A 16,373-nucleotide genomic window follows, 5' to 3' on the forward strand; every position below is an offset into this window, starting at 1 on the left:
GAGCAACAGCAACTCTCATTCATGGCCGGCAGGAATGCAAAATGGTCGGCCACTTGGCAAGTCTGGTGGCTTCTTACAAAACTCAGCACATCTTTACCCTAAGATCCAGGAATCACACTCCTTTGCATGGACCCATAGAAGTTGAGTAAAAAGATCAGGGGTTATGGATGAGGAAGGGAGATAAATGGGTGGAGCACAGGGGTGTTTTTTGGGAAGTGACACTTCTCTATATGATGCTCTAATGGTGGATATATGCCATTAGAGATTTGTCCAAACTCATAAAATGCGCAAAACCGAGAACGAACCCTAAGATAAACTATGGATTTCGGGTGATCGTGATGTGTCAATGGAGGTTCATCAATTGTAAAAAGGTCCCACTTTGGTAGGAGATACTGATAACGGGGAGGGGGGGAGGCTATGCATGTTCTGGGGCAGGGAGTGAATGGGAAATCTGCACCTTCTTCCCAATTTTGCTGTGAACTTAAGACTGCTTTAAAAAACAAATTCTATTACAGAAAATTTTTTAAAGAAAAGTAAATAAACTGAGCAAAAGAAAAAAAAAAGCTGGTAAAAGATCTTCACTGCTGTTCTTGGAAGTCCGCTTTGCAGTCCCAGCCTTCCGTTGGAAGGTTAATGAAATGCCTAGAGGGGCCGGCACGCCCCCTGCAGGAGGGGAGAGGTGAGGCGAGCGGATGGTTTAGGCTTGGCCTGAAGCTCATACAGAGGGTCGCAAGAGGAATTACCAAGAAACTCTTTAAAGTACCAAAGTTCGGGTCGCCTCACACTCACTGAGGCTTTCCCGTGGCGGAGCCCAGGCAGAGGGAGGTGAAAAGCGCTCGCGTTCATTCTAACTTGCAGCCGCGGCGGGTGGGGGAGGGGCTTGGAGGTCAGGGGACGGGAAGGAAAGGAAACCTTCCCCAAGAGGTGGACGCCGCTCCCCGCGCGGTCGCAGGCCCGGGTGCTCACTCCAGCCACGCTTTACAAGGGCCAGCCGCCTGGGTCAGTGGCTCTCACGTCCAGCACAGGGGTCGTATGGGCAGGTGCGCCAAGGTCGGCACTGGAAGGAGGGAGACTAGGCCCCTGGGTCTGCAGCAACCGCCCGGTACCGGGTGTGGGGCCGATCGCACGCCCCCGGCTTCGCGGCGCCTCCAGGACCCGTTTTACGGTCGACGCCCCGGCGCCGCGTGCGGACTCTGGGTTCGCGCTCTAGGTGACAAGGGCTTTGTCACTTTTCCTACTCTGTTGCCACCAAGCGGTGATTACGCCGCTTCGGGCCTCGCTCTGGTGACGCGAGGACGAATGGGTGACCACGTATACTTTGGAGCAAACTTTCTCCAATACCTGCTCACTAGCCACCTTTAACAGTAAAAACGGACGAGCGAACAAATTTGAAAAAAACAAAACAAAACCGAACCACGCGCACACCCCGCGCGCGGGCAGGGGCGAGCACGCACTCACAGGAAGGTGAAACCGGCACTAGAAACTTAGCGCCAGGTGGGTGGTCTCCCTCTCACCGGCCGCCGCAGCACCCCGCGCCCTCTCCGCGCACCTACCCGCGGCCCCACACCTCGCTGCCTTCTTCCACGCTGCCCTCGGCGGCCGGGAGACCGATTAGGTGGTCCAGATACTTCGGGGACCCACCGGAGGGGAGGCCCGATTCCCTCTCCCCGGCGTCCTCCTCCAGGGAGCGGTCAGCACACCTGCGACCCCTCGCGCCCCAGCGCTCGGGAGACACCTGTCCGGGAGAGCGGGGACCGGAAACGCGAGTCTCCCGGCGCGCGCCGCCCACCCCCGCCGCCGGCAGCGCGGCGGGTGCCTGGCCGTCTCCAGGGTGCTGGCCCTTTAAGGCGGGTGGTGGCCGCAGCCGCGCTCGGGGCGGGGCCAGAGACGCGCGCCTCGAGGGGCGGGATCCGAGAGGTGCGCAGAGGCGAGGCGGTGCGCCCGCGTGGCTGTGTCGCGGGCCCGGCCGCGGGGGCGGCCTGCTCTCCGGACGTGGGGCCGGGGCCGCGTGGCTTGGGGTCCCGAAGGGCCTAGTGGACCGCTGCCCGATCGCCACTCCCGCCGGTTCCCGGAGCTCTGGGGCCCGCCGGAAGCGAGTGCGTACCTGTCGGCCCTTGGGAAGCGGGCAGGGGGCAGGATCGGGGGACTCCGGGCTGGCCTCCGAGTCCGGCCGGGACCCGGGCTCTCGCTCTCACCGCCGGAGACTCGCAGTCGGCCAGTGTGCTTCACTTCCAGTCTCGGAGAGCTGGAACTGCGTCGGCCCTGTGTGCCCAGCTGGTGTCAAAAATCAAACCGTTAGCACCCAGTCCAAGTGCAGGTTCTGGTCCACGGCTGTGACTAGCGAACGCACCGAATTCGGGGGGGTGGGGGGGTGGAGGGAAGACCCGAACAAAACAGCAGGAACTACCCGGCCGGCCGCCGTGCGCCGGCCTGGCCAGTTTAGAAAGAAGCGCGTTCTCCGCGGCCCTGGGCTGTCGGCGCCGCCGCCCGCGGCTCCTAACGCGGCTCGGCTCGGAATTCACCCAGTGGTGACCGCACAGTGCGTAGGGCATCCTGCAGGAGTTGTAGGGTCGTGGGTTCTTTTGCCCAGTGACCCCTTTTGGCACGGATTCAGGACTAAATTAACCTCCCCTGAAGAGGAAGAGCCTTGCGAAAGGGCTTAGACAAAAGCCCCCCCCCCCCCCCCCCACACCTCTTCTTTTGAACTTGCAAAACGACCTTAAGAAAACATTGGGAGCTATTTTAAAGAGAATGCATTTTCCTGGCCCGAGCGTCACGCGGGATTCTTTTGCCCAACAGCTTTGAGGGAGCAGCGAGCTGCATGCACGCGACATGGCCCTGGTGCCCTACGAGGAGACCGCGGGGACGGGGTTGCAGAAATTCCACAAGCCTCTTGCCACCTTCTCCTTTGCGAACCACAGGATCCAGATTCGGCAGGACTGGAGACAGCTGGGGGTCGCCGCGGTGGTTTGGGACGCGGTAAGTAAGAGCCTGGGGCCTCTGGAAACAACCACAGTTGATTATAAGACTGGTCTTTTTTCTTCTTCTTCTTTTAAATAGCAGGCTTATTGAGATATAATTTATATACCATACAATTCACCTATTTAAAGTATACAATTCTGCGGGTTTGTTTTTTTTTAAGTAAACTCACTGAGAGGTGCAGCCATCTCCATGCTCTATTTTAAAAACATTTTCGGGGCGCCTGGGTGGCTTAGTCGGTTAAGCGTCCGACTGTCGCTTAGGTCACGATCTCGCGGTTCGTGGGTTCGAGCCCCGCGTCGGGCTCTGTGCTGACTGCCAGCTCAGAGCCTGGAGCCAGTTTTGAATTCTGTGTCTCCCTCTCTCTCTGACCCTCCCCTGCTCACGCTGTCTCTCTCTCTCTCCTAGAAATAAATAAAACATTTAAAAAAAAATTTTCATCCCCCAGCCCCTCCAAAAATACTTCCACCCATTGGAATCACTTGCTTCCCTTCTCCCTCCCCCAGCCCAAAAAGATTGCATTTTGAAGGTGAATAAAGGAAAGCTGAGGGAAATTAAATTACTTGGCAGTAATATACCGAGCAGGTAAGAGGGAGGGAGAGCAGGAAGGAAAGCAGGAAGCCCCTACTTTGGACTCTCATTAAGTTAATTTTTCACTTGTTTCATTTTGAAAATATTGCCCAAAGAATACTGTAAAAAGTGGCAGAGCCCAAAATGAAGATCACGTGTTTTCTTGAAGTTTTCCGTACTTGTCACAGTCACGAATTATACCATTAGTTGCTTTGTTTTGCTTCTTCCTCTCACAGCCCTGTTCTGTCAGCCACTGTGACAGTGACCTGACCTCAGCAGCTAGCAGTGGGAACTCATCTAATGTTGGATAAACGATAGATGTAATTTTGTGGTCTTAACATGGCAGTAGGGATGTTAGAGAAACATTTAGGTGTAAGAATCTCAATATATTGTAACCTCTTCTAGGAATCTAGTCCAAGGTGATTATGTGGAAAGTATTCCCAGAATGGCTAATAAAAGTACATTATAGGAATGCGTGAGCCTCTTAAATGCTTACCAAGAAGAGGAATCGCTAATTATGCTAATAGTATGTGGCCATGAAAGACAAAATTCTATTTAAAAATTATGTTAACAGCATACAATGCTTTTTTTTAAAAAAAGTTTATTTTAGAGAGAGAGAGAGAAGGAGACAGAGGATCTACGCTGACAGCGCAGAGCCTAATATGGGGCTTGAACCCATGAACCCATGAGATCATGACCTGAGCCAAAGTTGGATGCTTAACCGACTGAGCCACCCAGGCACCCCTACCATACTTTTATAGAATTGTATGCAAATGCCAGCTCATGCATCAGGTGTCCAAAACTTCAGTGCAGCTTTCCTTCCCATGCCTGATAGTATATGGTGAGGGCCCCAGGGATGCAGAACGGCAGGAGAGAAGCGCCCAGCTCCTGGAGCCTTGGACGGGAGCCACTCTGCCTCTTGCTTTGGGTGACATTGTGGCCTTGCTGCCTTGAACTTGGTATAGGAACTGGACATCCCTTTAAGCAAGATCACAGAGACTATTCATGTCAGCTCCACCAGGGTCATTTTGTAAACTTTAAGTGACACAGTAAGAATGAAACCCCAGATTGAGCTGGTCCCTGTGTTGTGTGTGCATAGCGTCATGGACCCCTGCCGTCCCTGCGAGGGACCTTGGTGGGGCCCGGGGCTGCAGCGTCTGTGTCTGCTCTAGGGTCACCTGCCAGCAGCAGCTGAGCTCCTGTGTGTGTTGTTAAACCAGGACTGGAGCCTTGCCATGGGAGAGAGGGGGTGAGGTCTTCCTGCCGGTGTGAAGCCCGCCCAAAACCCTGGGGGTCGTCCGGCACCCATTGACTTGCATCGTCATGCTGTGTTTTCACTCAGGCTGTCGTTCTTTCCACGTACCTGGAGATGGGAGCTGTGGAGCTCAGGGGCTGCCGTGCGGTGGAGCTGGGTGCCGGCACCGGGCTGGTGGGCATAGTGGCTGCCCTGCTGGGTGAGTGCCATGCGCGGGCTCTCTCCTCTGTGAGCCGAACTCGTTGAGAAGTGTGTTTGCTATTTCCTTGACACAGACCCATGTTGCTTTTTCCCTTACTGGATTTTCTGTCCCCTGTACTTATGAGTCACCTGCTGGTGTCTTTAACTCCAGTAAACCTGATTTCCTCTCTCGCTCGCTCTCTTGCTCTCACTCCCTTGTTCTTGCTCTGGCTCTCTTGCTCTCTATTTCATCCTGTTATTTATACTTCTTATAAAAGGTTGCTTTGCCCCCTTCAGTTTGTTTGTTAGGTTTTTTTTTTTTACGCAAACGCACATTTATTTGGGTGTTTCAAATTGCAGTTCAGGAGACAATGGGTTGTCTGAATTAGGTTACTCCCCTTTCAGTTTTATGCCAATAATATGATCAGAAGGCAGTTTTCAGTTCAATTTCAGTTCAAAGAAAACTGTCATCTTCACGTACATAGTTTTTTACACTTTATGGGCCTTCCCTACTCTGTTAGATTTAACCCTGCGAGGCAAGTAGAAGATAGTCTCATTCATTGCTGAGGAAACTTTGCTGGTTTGTCTCTTCTGAGAAGGGTCGGCCCTGCCGTAGTTTGTACTGACATCTTATATTTAAAAAATTGTATTCACAGTATCCAGTTCTGGATTGATATCAGGGTTTGTCATTTTTTTTGTTTGTTTGTTTGGTATACAGACATTAATTTAGGCCTAGAGTATTTTTAAGCTTTGTTTTATTTTATTATTTATTGTCAACTCCTTTCTTCAGCTTCTGGCTCATGCTGTTCAAGCCACCCAATGGACAGACCCGCTTCTAAGATACAACATATATAACATTCATCACATCAGTATGTCACCCAGTGCTCTTGTTAAAATGAAATTTCTGCTTCTGTTGGTCTGGGGTCAGGCCTGAGATTCTCCGTTAATTGTGTCCTCTTTCTGGTAACTTATTATTATTATTTTTTTTAGTATTCCTTTCTCAGTTTAGATCTAGCCTTCCACAATGTGGGGAGCACGGGCAGGGTGGTGGTTAACAGCGTGTGAAGATGGATCTAGGTTTCCATCTAACACCACAGCCCTCTCAGGCTCTGATGAGGCCCTTGCTCATACACTGCCTCTTGTTCTCCTCAGGTTAGTCTTGTGACACTCCTGTGGGTGTTAAGTTTTACTTTCATTTCATTTCATTTCAGTTCAATTTTTATTTTTACAGAAAGAGCAAGTGTCCCTGTGAGCAGGGGAGGGGCAGAGAGAGAGAGAGAGAGAGACCGAGGGAGAGAACTTTAAGCAGGCTCCATGCCCCTCGAGGAGCCCAACTCAGGACTCCATCTCACAACTGCGAGATCATGACCTGAGCCGAAAGCACGAGTCGGATGCTTAACTGACTGAGCCACCCAGGCGCCCCATATTTTTAAAAAAAATTTCATTTTGCCAGTGAAACTGGGGTTCTGGGGAAGTTAAGCCACTTTCAGTGGAAGACTCCACTGAAGTCCTGGTCAGTGGAGACCTGAGATTCAAACCAGGCTCCTCAGACACTTATTATCCTCCCTTGACACTACGTTTGCTGATGTGAGAGGAGTTAACTGGAAGGGAAGTGAGATTTCTTCTGTCTCCTCTGGACAAGCGGGGCTTCATGCTCAACTGCATCGGCTGGTGTAGAGACTTGCTAGTTGGCAAAGTGCGTAGGTTTAGAGGTATACTTGGTTTGGATGCCTCTTTTTTTTTTATTTTTTTTATTTTTATTTTATTTCTAGGAGAGAGAGAGAGACAGCATGAGCAGGGGAGGGTCAGAGAGAGAGGGAGTCACAGACTGAAACAGGCTCCAGGCTCTGAGCTGGCAGTCAGCACAGAGCCCGACGCGGGGCTCGAACCCACGAACCGCGAGATCATGACCTAAGCGAAAGTTGGACACCTAACCGACTAAGCCACCCAGGCGCCCCAGTTTGGACACCTCTTTTAACTCTTACTAGCTGTGTGACCTTGGGCAAGTTGCTTAATCTCTCCACTTCAGTTTCCCCATAAAATGGGGATGATAATCCATTTGTGCTACAGTAAGGATCCAATGAGATCAGGCATAGAAATCGGTTAGCTCCTTGACTGGCGCAAAGTAAATGCTCAGTAAATGTTAATTGCTCCTCTGAGTATTTCTGTTTCTGATCTAGAAATCCGGATCTATGGGGTTGGGTAAAACAGGATGATGATGAGGTTCTTTAAAGACCTGCGCGGAGCGGGGGACTAGGTGGTTGTCACCACAGAAGACGTTGGCTCGGGAGTGGGCTGGACCAGCAGAGCACGGTGTGCTCTTGACTCCGGGAAAGTGTGCTTCTGGGCCCCGCTGCACCGCCCTCTCTCTGCAGCCTTTCCTGCCCCAGAGCAGAGTTCATTGCTGCCTCATTTCTTCTCCCCACAGCACTTGGTACACTCGCCACGTTGTCCCGGCCTTTTTCCAGGCTGCTGTTTCTTGTGTCTGTCCCTCCTGGCAGGCTAAAGGGCCCGAGGCATGGGACCATGTCTCATCCCGTGTCTTGGCCCCAGACACCACCTGCCACGGGGTAGATACTCAGATATTTCTGGAATGAGAGTTGGGCAGACTGGAAAATCATGAAGAGTGATGTTTCTCTTACAAAAGTGATGTAACTCTATTTCAAAAATAGCCCTAGCAGCAGAATAAAGCGGGAAAAAGCCATCATTCTAAATTTTTTCTTTTTTAATGTTTTCATTTATTTCTAGGAGAGAGAGAGACAGTGTGAGCAGGGGAGGGTCAGAGAGAGAGGGAGTCACAGACTGAAACAGGCTCCAGGCTCTGAGCTGGCAGTCAGCACAGAGCCCGACGCAGGGCTCGAACCCACAAACCGCGAGATCATGACCTAAGCGGAAGTCAGACGCTTAACCGACTAAGCCACCCAGGCGCCCCACCATCAAACATTCTAATTATTCATGACCTTGCAACATAAGTACCGTTAGCGTTTTGGTGTGTTTGCATCCATTCTTTTTCTTCCACTTGTGTTTTTAATCACAGTTGTTATCATGGTTATAGAGGTGTGTGTGTTACGTGTGTTCATGCATGTATGTATGTACACACATTGTATGTCCCACTTAACCTTACGTCGTGCACATCTCTGCGCTGCTGTGTTATTTGTTGTGGCTGCAAAAGTATTAGGCGTTACTTTTGAGGGTGAGACCTGAGCGTAAGAAAAAGTTAATGTCTTTAGGATGGAGGCAGCGAGAACTAGAATAAGTGGTGATTTGTTCTCCTTTTTAAATTATTTTTATTTTTCTTAACCCGAGTCATTTATTCCCCGATTCAGGGAATGCCCACCACGTGCCTGGCCTGGTTTTAGGTGCTTCAGATACAGGCCGTCTCAGGAAGCATCCATTCTAATTCTGAGGGGGAGGGAGGACAAGACAGATTCTATTAAAAAGCCAGAAAAAAAAAAAAAAGCAGTAAGTTCTCTGCAGAACTTTAACAATGGGTGCTGAGACTTTTCCTGTGAAAAGACAAAGCCAGCTTTTAATTACTGGGCCGTTCCCACATTCTGTGTCTGCGGCCCCCTGCATGGTGGGTAGGTCTACTTGGAACTCTCTGCCCCTCGTGAAATGAAGGCTTAACAGAGCTCAGGGTCACAAAACTCATGGATTGAGGCATTAGAATTGAATGCATTTCTCTCACACCCTGGTTCTTAGTTTGAAAATCTCTTTATACTGTGTGGAAACTATTAGAAAAAAGTATCCCATTTTAAAGATAGGGTTCTGTAAGTTGCGGTGGGGTCAGGGAATCTGAATTTTTTTTTTAATTAAATTTTAATTAAAAATATTTTGGTGTTTATTTTTGAGAGAGAGCACAAGTGGGGGAGGGGCAGAGAGAGAGGGAGACACAGAATCTGAAGCAGGCTCCAAGCTCTGAGCGGTCATCACAGAGCCCAACATGGGGCTCGAACTCATGAACTGCGAGATCATGACCTGAGCCGAAGTTGGACGCTTAACCGATTGAGCCACCCAGATGTCCCCGGGAATCTGGATTTTAAATGCTTCGGAGGTGATTTTGATGCCCAAACAAGTCTGGGGAAGAGCCTTAAAGTGTCGTGCTCGGGAAGAAGTTGTGTAGTTGTCCATACTCGCAGTGCAAATCTCTGCCGAGCTTTCCGCCTGTATGTATGCTTACCTGAAGCGTGGTATCTCTACCTGGCTGTTTGTCAGCGCCTCAAATCGTATGTGTGTTTAAACTTGAACTCTTCTTCCCTTTGCAAACTCCACCTTTTGTTTTGTTCCGAGTTAGCGTGGCCATCCTACTCAGGCCCACTCCTTGACCTGCAGCCCCGGCCTCTCCGCCCCCTGCTGACCCATCTTCTGAGGATTTCTTGATTCCGGTTCTCCCTTTGAGTGCCCCCCGACCTGCGCCCCTGCCCGGCTGGAGCTCCCAGCATCTGGCTCCTCTGTGAGGATGTGCACATCCCCACCACCTGACCTCTCTGCCTCTGCCTTGTCTTCTCAGAGCCACTTCCCAGTAGACCAGAGTGGCCCATCTACGGCGCAGAAGTGCTGGGGTGGCCGGTACTTAAACACCCGCTGCCTCCCCACGGCTGAGCACTCCTGAGGCTCTCACCTCGTTTGGCGGTTCCAGGGACACACTTGCCGCTTCTGGCCCGTCCCTTCTGCCTTACCTGCCCTGTCTTCACCCTTTCCCCTGGTTAGTGGCACGTCTTTCCAGGGTAAGCTCAGACTTCCAGTCCTTCCCAGTCCTTTCTCGGACCTCTGGCCCTCAGAGGGTTTCTCCTTTGTGACCACGGAATCTCCTGGCACCCCAGGTTGCCATGTTTTACTCCCCGCGGTGCGTCACAGTTGGGTTTCTGGGTCCTCCTCACGGCACCGAGCTAGAGGCCGAGGATCTTCCTGCGTGTGCGTGCGTGTGTGTGTGTGTGTGTCTGGTACATAGCATGTGCGCAGATGTTCTGATAAAGGTGTTGCAGACTGGAAGTGATGGTAAGTGTTTACATGTTCTTGTCCGTTACCAAGGGCGAGGCCGCGGGGTGCGCGGTGCCGGGCCCTGCCCGTCAGTCCTCGCGACGTCAGCCTTGCCCCGGGAGCGCAGCTGTCTGCACCCACGTGAACCTCCCCGGGGTCGCTCCCCCGCATAGTCAGTCATGGGAGCTCTGCCCTTCCGCTTCTTCCGTGGGCCAGCCTCCCCGCGGAGGGCGACCCTCCTGTGCCGCCGAATGTGGCTGCAGGCGACACAAGCCTGCAGGGTCTGATCCAGGACGGTCGGGGAGGCGGCCGCCACTGTGCTTCCTCTCCTGCTCTGCCGGCCTCCTCCCGCCTCCTTCCTCCGGCCAGGCTCCCAGCCGGCCACGCGGCTTCTCATTTCACTGAGGAGACTGATGCGGTCAGAGGAGGGCTTCCCTAACCCGTCGGCCTCCAGCCCTCCTGCTCACGGAGCCACAGTCTCTGCCTCTGCTCCTGATGCGTTCGCAGCCAGCCCCCCTCACCTCTGTGATGACTTCTCTTGCCTCTTTCTGCCTGACCCTTCCCAGCAGCCTGCAAACTGGCTGGCTCCCATCTAAAAACAAAAAAACAACAACAAAAACTTTTTTGAGAGCGAGAGGGAGGGTATAAGTGAGTGAGAGGCAGAGAGAGAGAGGACAAGAGGGAGAGAAGCAGGGCTCCAGGGCCCCCGAAGTGGGGCTCAGGCTCATCCAGTGTGGGACTTGAACTCACGAACCTTGAGCCGAAGTCAGGTGCTTAAGGACTGAGCCATTCAGGTGCCCAAAACAAAAAACTTTGAAAAGGTCTAACAGAAATCTGTTTTCTGTAGCGGGAAATGTAGGAGATGGGCCTCGGTTACTTTATCCTACCAGATAGCAAGGAGGCTAACAAAGATGAAGGGGTTGTGTCAAAAGTCTGCTGGCAACATTTGAATATCAGTAGTGATAATGGCACTGGATTTAAATATATCAAATATGTTTGATCCATGAGTTGATGATACAATAAAATAAACTCAATCAGTCATCTTTGGAGGGTGCTTAGAAACCAGCAATTTGGAATCTGGTTTATAAAATGGGAGGAAGAGCAACATTTATCCTGCTTTTTCTATTCAGTTGCTATAGAAAATGAGTGACATAGTAATTGAAAGAAACTTCCCAGGGTGCTTGGGTGGCTCAGTCTGACTGTGGCTCAGGTCATGATCTCACAGCTTGTGGGTTCGAGCCCCGCATAGGGCTCTGTGCTGACAGCTCAGAGCATGGAGCCTGCTTCGCTTCTGTGTCTCCTTCTCTCTCTGCCCCTCGCCCACTAACACTCTGTCTCTCTCTCAACAATAAATGAACAGTAAAAATATTTAAAAAAAAAAAAAAAAAGAAACTTCCCTTTATAGAAATTTCTCAACAAATGCAAAAGGAATCTAGTGAATTAAAGATCTGGGCATTGCAGACTCATGCCTGTTCACATCACAGAAATACAGCTTGCTGGGGACTACATACCTCGATGAAGACCACACCACCACCTCTGAAAGAGGCTTGCTCAAAAAAATCAAATTTAAACTCACAGGAGATACAGACGAGAGAGGAACAGGCTAAACTGTATAAAACGGTACAGTCAGGAAAGTCCACAGATTGTGGGAAACTACAGGACAAATTATTTGTATCTTCCCCAAATTGAAAGGGGAATAAAAAGATTGAAAGGAAACAGATAGATTAACAGACACTTATGACACGCTTCATGCCCCTCCCCATAAACAAACACCCAAAAGGGGACCACAGGCAGGGCTGCCATGTTCAGGGACGGATGTCTGGCGAGGAAACTTGAGTGGGTGGGGAGGAAGTGCTTCCCTGGGAGTGAGCAGCGCTGCTCTTGGGCTGGTGGGAGCTGGCCCCGGGTGGGTGCCCGGTGTGGTGACAGCAAGGAGCATGCCACCGGCCTTCACCGGGGTCACTGTGGGGGCCTCCTCACATGATCCCTTGCTTCCAGCTTCGCCCTGCTGCTGGAAATCCTGTCAAAGCCCAGACTCATTGGCGCTTCTGCTCAGCACTCTCCATTAGCTTCTCATCTCAGGAAAAGCCAAAGCCTTTCCGAGACGTGCCCTCTCTGACCTCATCTTCCGCTTTATTCCTCCCTTCCTCCCTCATTCCTACCATTCTCGCTGCCCTGGCCTGCCCGCTGCGGGCCTGTGCACCTGCTCGGGCGTGTGCACCTGCTCGGGCCTGTGCACCCGCTGCGGGCCTGTGCACCTGCTCGTCTGTGCACCTGCTCGTCTGCCTGCCGGGGTAGCGTCGCTCCTGCCATGCGCTTCACCCAAGTCACCTTCTCAGTGAGGCCTTCCCTTTGTGTTCTATGTCACTCCCACCTTCCTGACTCCTGGACATCTTGTGTCCTTCCTTCCTGCTTTATTTTTGCCCTAGTGCGTATCTCCAACTCATGTACTGGTCGTTCTGATTTCAAAAACCCCTCTCACTGCCTGCCTCTTCACGTGAATGTAAGCTCTGAGATAGGGGTTTGTCCCGTGGCTGATGGTAGTCACTTGCATATTTGTGCAGGTGATAGAGTGGCCAAGTTGCATCAGGGTCCTAGGGAAACTCCTAGGACACGTAGCAGGTTAGAAGTAGCCTCAGAGCCTCAGAAACCCTCTGAGAAAGGCATTGGAAAGGTCTACGTGCAAGAAGTATTCAAATGAACACCGAGGTGATACATGAAAGACTAGATTGCCAGCCAATACAGACCGTTAGGAAATCCAGAGAGAAAGTTGTAAGCCAGACCAGGAAAAGGCCATCTGTGATTTTTTTCCCGTCGGAGGAGAGGGGAGTGTCTCTGCACTCTTCCCCTCGAGGCGGCGTGCTGTCTGGCCGGAGTGGCAGGTGGCAGGTGCACGCTTGCAAATTCTAACAGCTGGGGCGTCCTTGTCAGGGTCACGCTCAGCACCGCACACGTCAGGTTGAACCCACCAACTGCCACCAAAGGGGTGCTTGCCCCAGCTGGTCTGGACCCCCATGGGCCCACGAGGGTCACAAACTACAGAAGGTGTGGAAGAGTCTTATGATAGAATGGACATTATGTTACATTTCAGAATTTACCAGGTCGAAACTGAGCAGGATTACACATCTGGTCACTGCAGAGCAGATGAGGTGTTTCGGGGTCGGCCTTAGGTAGTTGTTCACTGTCCAGGGAACTACCAGTGCCGTCTTCTCCCAGCCTCATGGGTTCACAGTAAACATTTAGTTCACGGTAAACAACTCACAAGAAACATTAATGACATATTGCCTCATTAATTGTATGCATTTAGTAAACAGGATCTCACATTTTAACCTAGAGTACTTTAATGCAGTCTAGTAATTTCTAAGTTTACCATGCTTCAACACACACACACACACACACACACACACACACACACACACGTAAATACATACAGCAGGTTGGCTGCTTCCTAACAGCGAAAGGAGACATGGACTGGGATTGTTTTAATAGCCAATTAATCTTTTCCTTGATTCTTTTTGAAGCTTAGAAATAGCCTTTCCCTGTGTTTGGTGTCTTGTCATCTTCATAATCATTTGCTCCTAGATTTTTCTTTTGTGGATTCCATTTTACCTTCAGGTCTGTTGCCTTGAGGATCGTGGCCTAATGGACAAAGTGTAGCGGTAGACACCTGTGTGGGGTGGGCCAGCGCCGCCTGCAGAATTCAGAAGCTCCAGTGTAGTGTCACCGGGGGACTCTGCACTTTACAGGCACAACTTAGCAAATGGGTGTGGTAGAGAGACGACTCCAGAGTTCGCTTTTACTAATAGGCGATGCAGAAGTTGCTGCCGGTCATTTTCTGGTCTTTTATAGCCATCCCTGAAGGGCACGATCTGGATTTCGGGTGGACTATTGGAGACACTCCCCCTGCAGTTTAACTTGACCTCCCCCCCCACACCTATTAGTTGTATTGATGTGCACATGACTCTCTCTCTGTCCCACATTCTAGGTGCTCATGTGACTATCACGGATCGAAAAGTAGCATTAGAATTTCTTAAATCAAATGTTCAAGCCAACTTACCCCCCCATATCCAGCCTAAAGCTGTTGTTAAGGAGCTGACTTGGGGACAAAATTTGGGGAGTTATTCACCTGGAGAATTTGACCTGATACTTGGAGCTGATATCATATATTTAGAAGAAACATTCACAGATCTTCTTCAGACTTTGGAACATCTCTGTAGCAACCGCTCCGTGATTCTTTTAGCTTGCCGAATTCGCTATGAACGGGATAACAACTTCTTAGCGATGCTGGAGAGGCAGTTTAATGTGAGTAAGGTTCACTATGATCCTGCCAAAGACGTGCATATTTACAAAGCGCAGAAGAGACACCAGAGGGAGGACCTGTAGTTGGCTGTGATGTAGAAGAATGTTATTATTGGGTGTGTCAGTAAAGGTCTGGGCCTGGGAATCAAACCACACTGGATGAAATGGCTCCTGAACAAAAAGTCTAACCAAAGCACATGTGCCGTTTGAAAACAGAGCACCACTTTGTCCCACTGCTGTGACTTTGCCGTCCTAGTTTACTCTGAAAACTGCTACTAGCATGCTAAAGGAATGTATGAGGTGTTCTGTGACCCATACTTCTGCCTCTTGATAAACAATTTTCACTGGTGAGATAATGAAGGGCTGATAGAAAGCAGTCTTCAAAGCAGTGAGCTTGTTTTGGTGAGACTGACCCGTGCACATTGTTTTAAATACATTCTGAGACACACGGTGAGCCCAGCTTTCTAATTTTCTGAATATAAAACAAGAGGCTTCAGGTATATTCCCTGAGCTGTGATGCTCTTGAAATCTTTTGTCTGCCCCATTTAGGTTTTAAATACTTCTGATTACTTGAGATTGGGATGGGAGTTCTCAGAGGTCTCATTTCATGCCTTTTGGCTTAATTTCCGATTTAGGTCTGTAAACGAAGTAAAAATAAAAGTTTAGTTACTTTTTGAACACACCGTGTGCTGTGCATGGGCCGCCTTCTTCAAAAGCTGTAGTTTTCCCTTGGCACTCCCCTTTCTCAGATGTTCCTGTATTTCTTTCCTAGGATTTCTCCTCCTTCGTATAATGCATAAGGTGACAATGTGTTAGCTCCCCAAGGAGTTCCTTCCACATTGTGCTTGTAATTGCTTATTCCAAGTCTGGATTCCCTGGAAGACTGGGAGCTTCTGGAGGCCAGGCCCACTGGTGCCACCTCCAGGACTGCCTCCCAGCCAAATACTCCGTGTGTGAAAAACATGCATTCCATTTAGAGTGTACTGGTCTTTGGGTTAAATGATTGCTCATTGTTTTATGATTATCTTTGACAGACTATGAATGAAGTCTCTCTCTCTCTCTCTCTCTTATTTTTTTTAAACAATGTAAAAATTTAACAGTGTAAGCAAATTCAGATGACAAGAATTATAATCTCAGTATGATAGTTGGTACTGGAGATCTGCTTTGTAAAACATTGGAAACAAGACATCCTTCCTCTTCACCTTTTAATGACTATCTTGGATGTGACAGCACCCAATACCTTATTTTCTACATATATTTTAGAGGTTTTATTTTTAAATAAAGATGAATTATGAATTAAAAGTTCTGAGCATTCTGTGATGTATCGGTTCAACACAATTTGGTAAATGCACATGAAATAGAAATATCCACAGCTTAGCAAATCTGTAAAATGCCAGTACTGTGCTATGAACGTGGAAGGTTTTTTAAAACCCGAGAAACACAAGCCCTGCAGCAGCATCAACACTAATGAAAGGCCCGTCCCATTCAGGTATGTTATTCAAAATGAGTATTTTAGTTGGGGTTCAGCTCCTTTCATATCCCTGACTTTGGAGAAAAGATATTAAAGTGGTTTTGGATGTGGACAGAGGACTAGGTGGGGTGGGGCGGGGCGGGGACCAGGTGGGGTAGAGGTGAGGATGGACAGCTTCAACATGTCTGGATGCCCTACCAAGTGAAGTAAGCATTAATTGGTGGTTTTACATGTTGTTCATAAAACATTAAGGATCAGAAAAGGTTGAAGGTAATTCTTTTTTCTTAATAGATGAAAATAAAAGGCAAGGAAAATTCAACAGGAATAGTTTGGTGTTGCAGTGAAAAATCAAGTGGTTTGGGGCTTTTTGTTTTGTTTTGCTTTTTGTTCTTGGCTTTGGGTTTAAAATGTCTCAGGCCAAGTTCCCTGGGGAAATACCCTAGGAGATAGACATTAGGGTGTAGAAAGTTTAAATGGGAAGGCTTTCAAGATCACATCTCTGAGGTAGTAAAAGTAGCAGGACTGGGAAAGAGGGAGAGATTGGGCTGGGATGCAATCCTCAGAAATGAGAGCGAGGATGGCCCTACAGTTGGGTCATATTAAGGCAAGAGGGAGGGATTTTATATCCCTGCATAGATT

At 49.8% G+C, this 16,373-nt stretch overlaps 1 protein-coding gene across 3 annotated transcripts; it reads left to right on the top strand.

The window, feature by feature from the left end:
• The first annotated feature begins 2,007 nt into the window (after positions 1 to 2,007).
• METTL21A (methyltransferase like 21A) lies at positions 2,008 to 15,541 on the top strand. 3 transcript variants are annotated; one of them, XM_039240681.1, is made up of 5 exons: positions 2,008 to 2,096; positions 2,800 to 2,979; positions 4,892 to 5,003; positions 13,950 to 14,266; positions 15,036 to 15,541. In XM_039240681.1, the coding sequence occupies exons 2-5, from the start codon at positions 2,833 to 2,835 to the stop codon at positions 15,054 to 15,056; spliced, it is 597 nt and encodes a 198-aa protein (XP_039096612.1). In that variant the 5' UTR covers positions 2,008 to 2,096; positions 2,800 to 2,832; the 3' UTR covers positions 15,057 to 15,541. The 3 variants fall into 3 exon arrangements, with proteins under 3 accessions (XP_039096612.1, XP_039096611.1, XP_039096614.1); XM_039240680.1 differs by having other exon boundaries at positions 13,950 to 15,541; XM_039240683.1 differs by lacking the exons at positions 13,950 to 14,266; positions 15,036 to 15,541 and adding an exon at positions 5,775 to 5,964.
• Positions 15,542 to 16,373: the final 832 nt, after the last annotated feature.

Source organism: Hyaena hyaena, unplaced genomic scaffold (genome assembly GCF_003009895.1).
Source record: "Hyaena hyaena isolate Hyena2069 unplaced genomic scaffold, ASM300989v1 scaffold_180, whole genome shotgun sequence".
Taxonomy (NCBI): Eukaryota; Metazoa; Chordata; class Mammalia; order Carnivora; family Hyaenidae; genus Hyaena; species Hyaena hyaena.

Bases quoted from the DNA above. Each gene is read 5' to 3' on its own strand.
- METTL21A (XM_039240680.1), top strand. From the start codon at position 2,833: ATGGCCCTGGTGCCCTACGAGGAGACCGCGGGGACGGGGTTGCAGAAA. The intron at 2,980-4,891 runs GTAAGTAAGAGC...GTTTTCACTCAG, and splicing joins CCGCGGTGGTTTGGGACGCG to GCTGTCGTTCTTTCCACGTA. The intron at 5,004-13,949 runs GTGAGTGCCATG...CCCACATTCTAG, and splicing joins CATAGTGGCTGCCCTGCTGG to GTGCTCATGTGACTATCACG.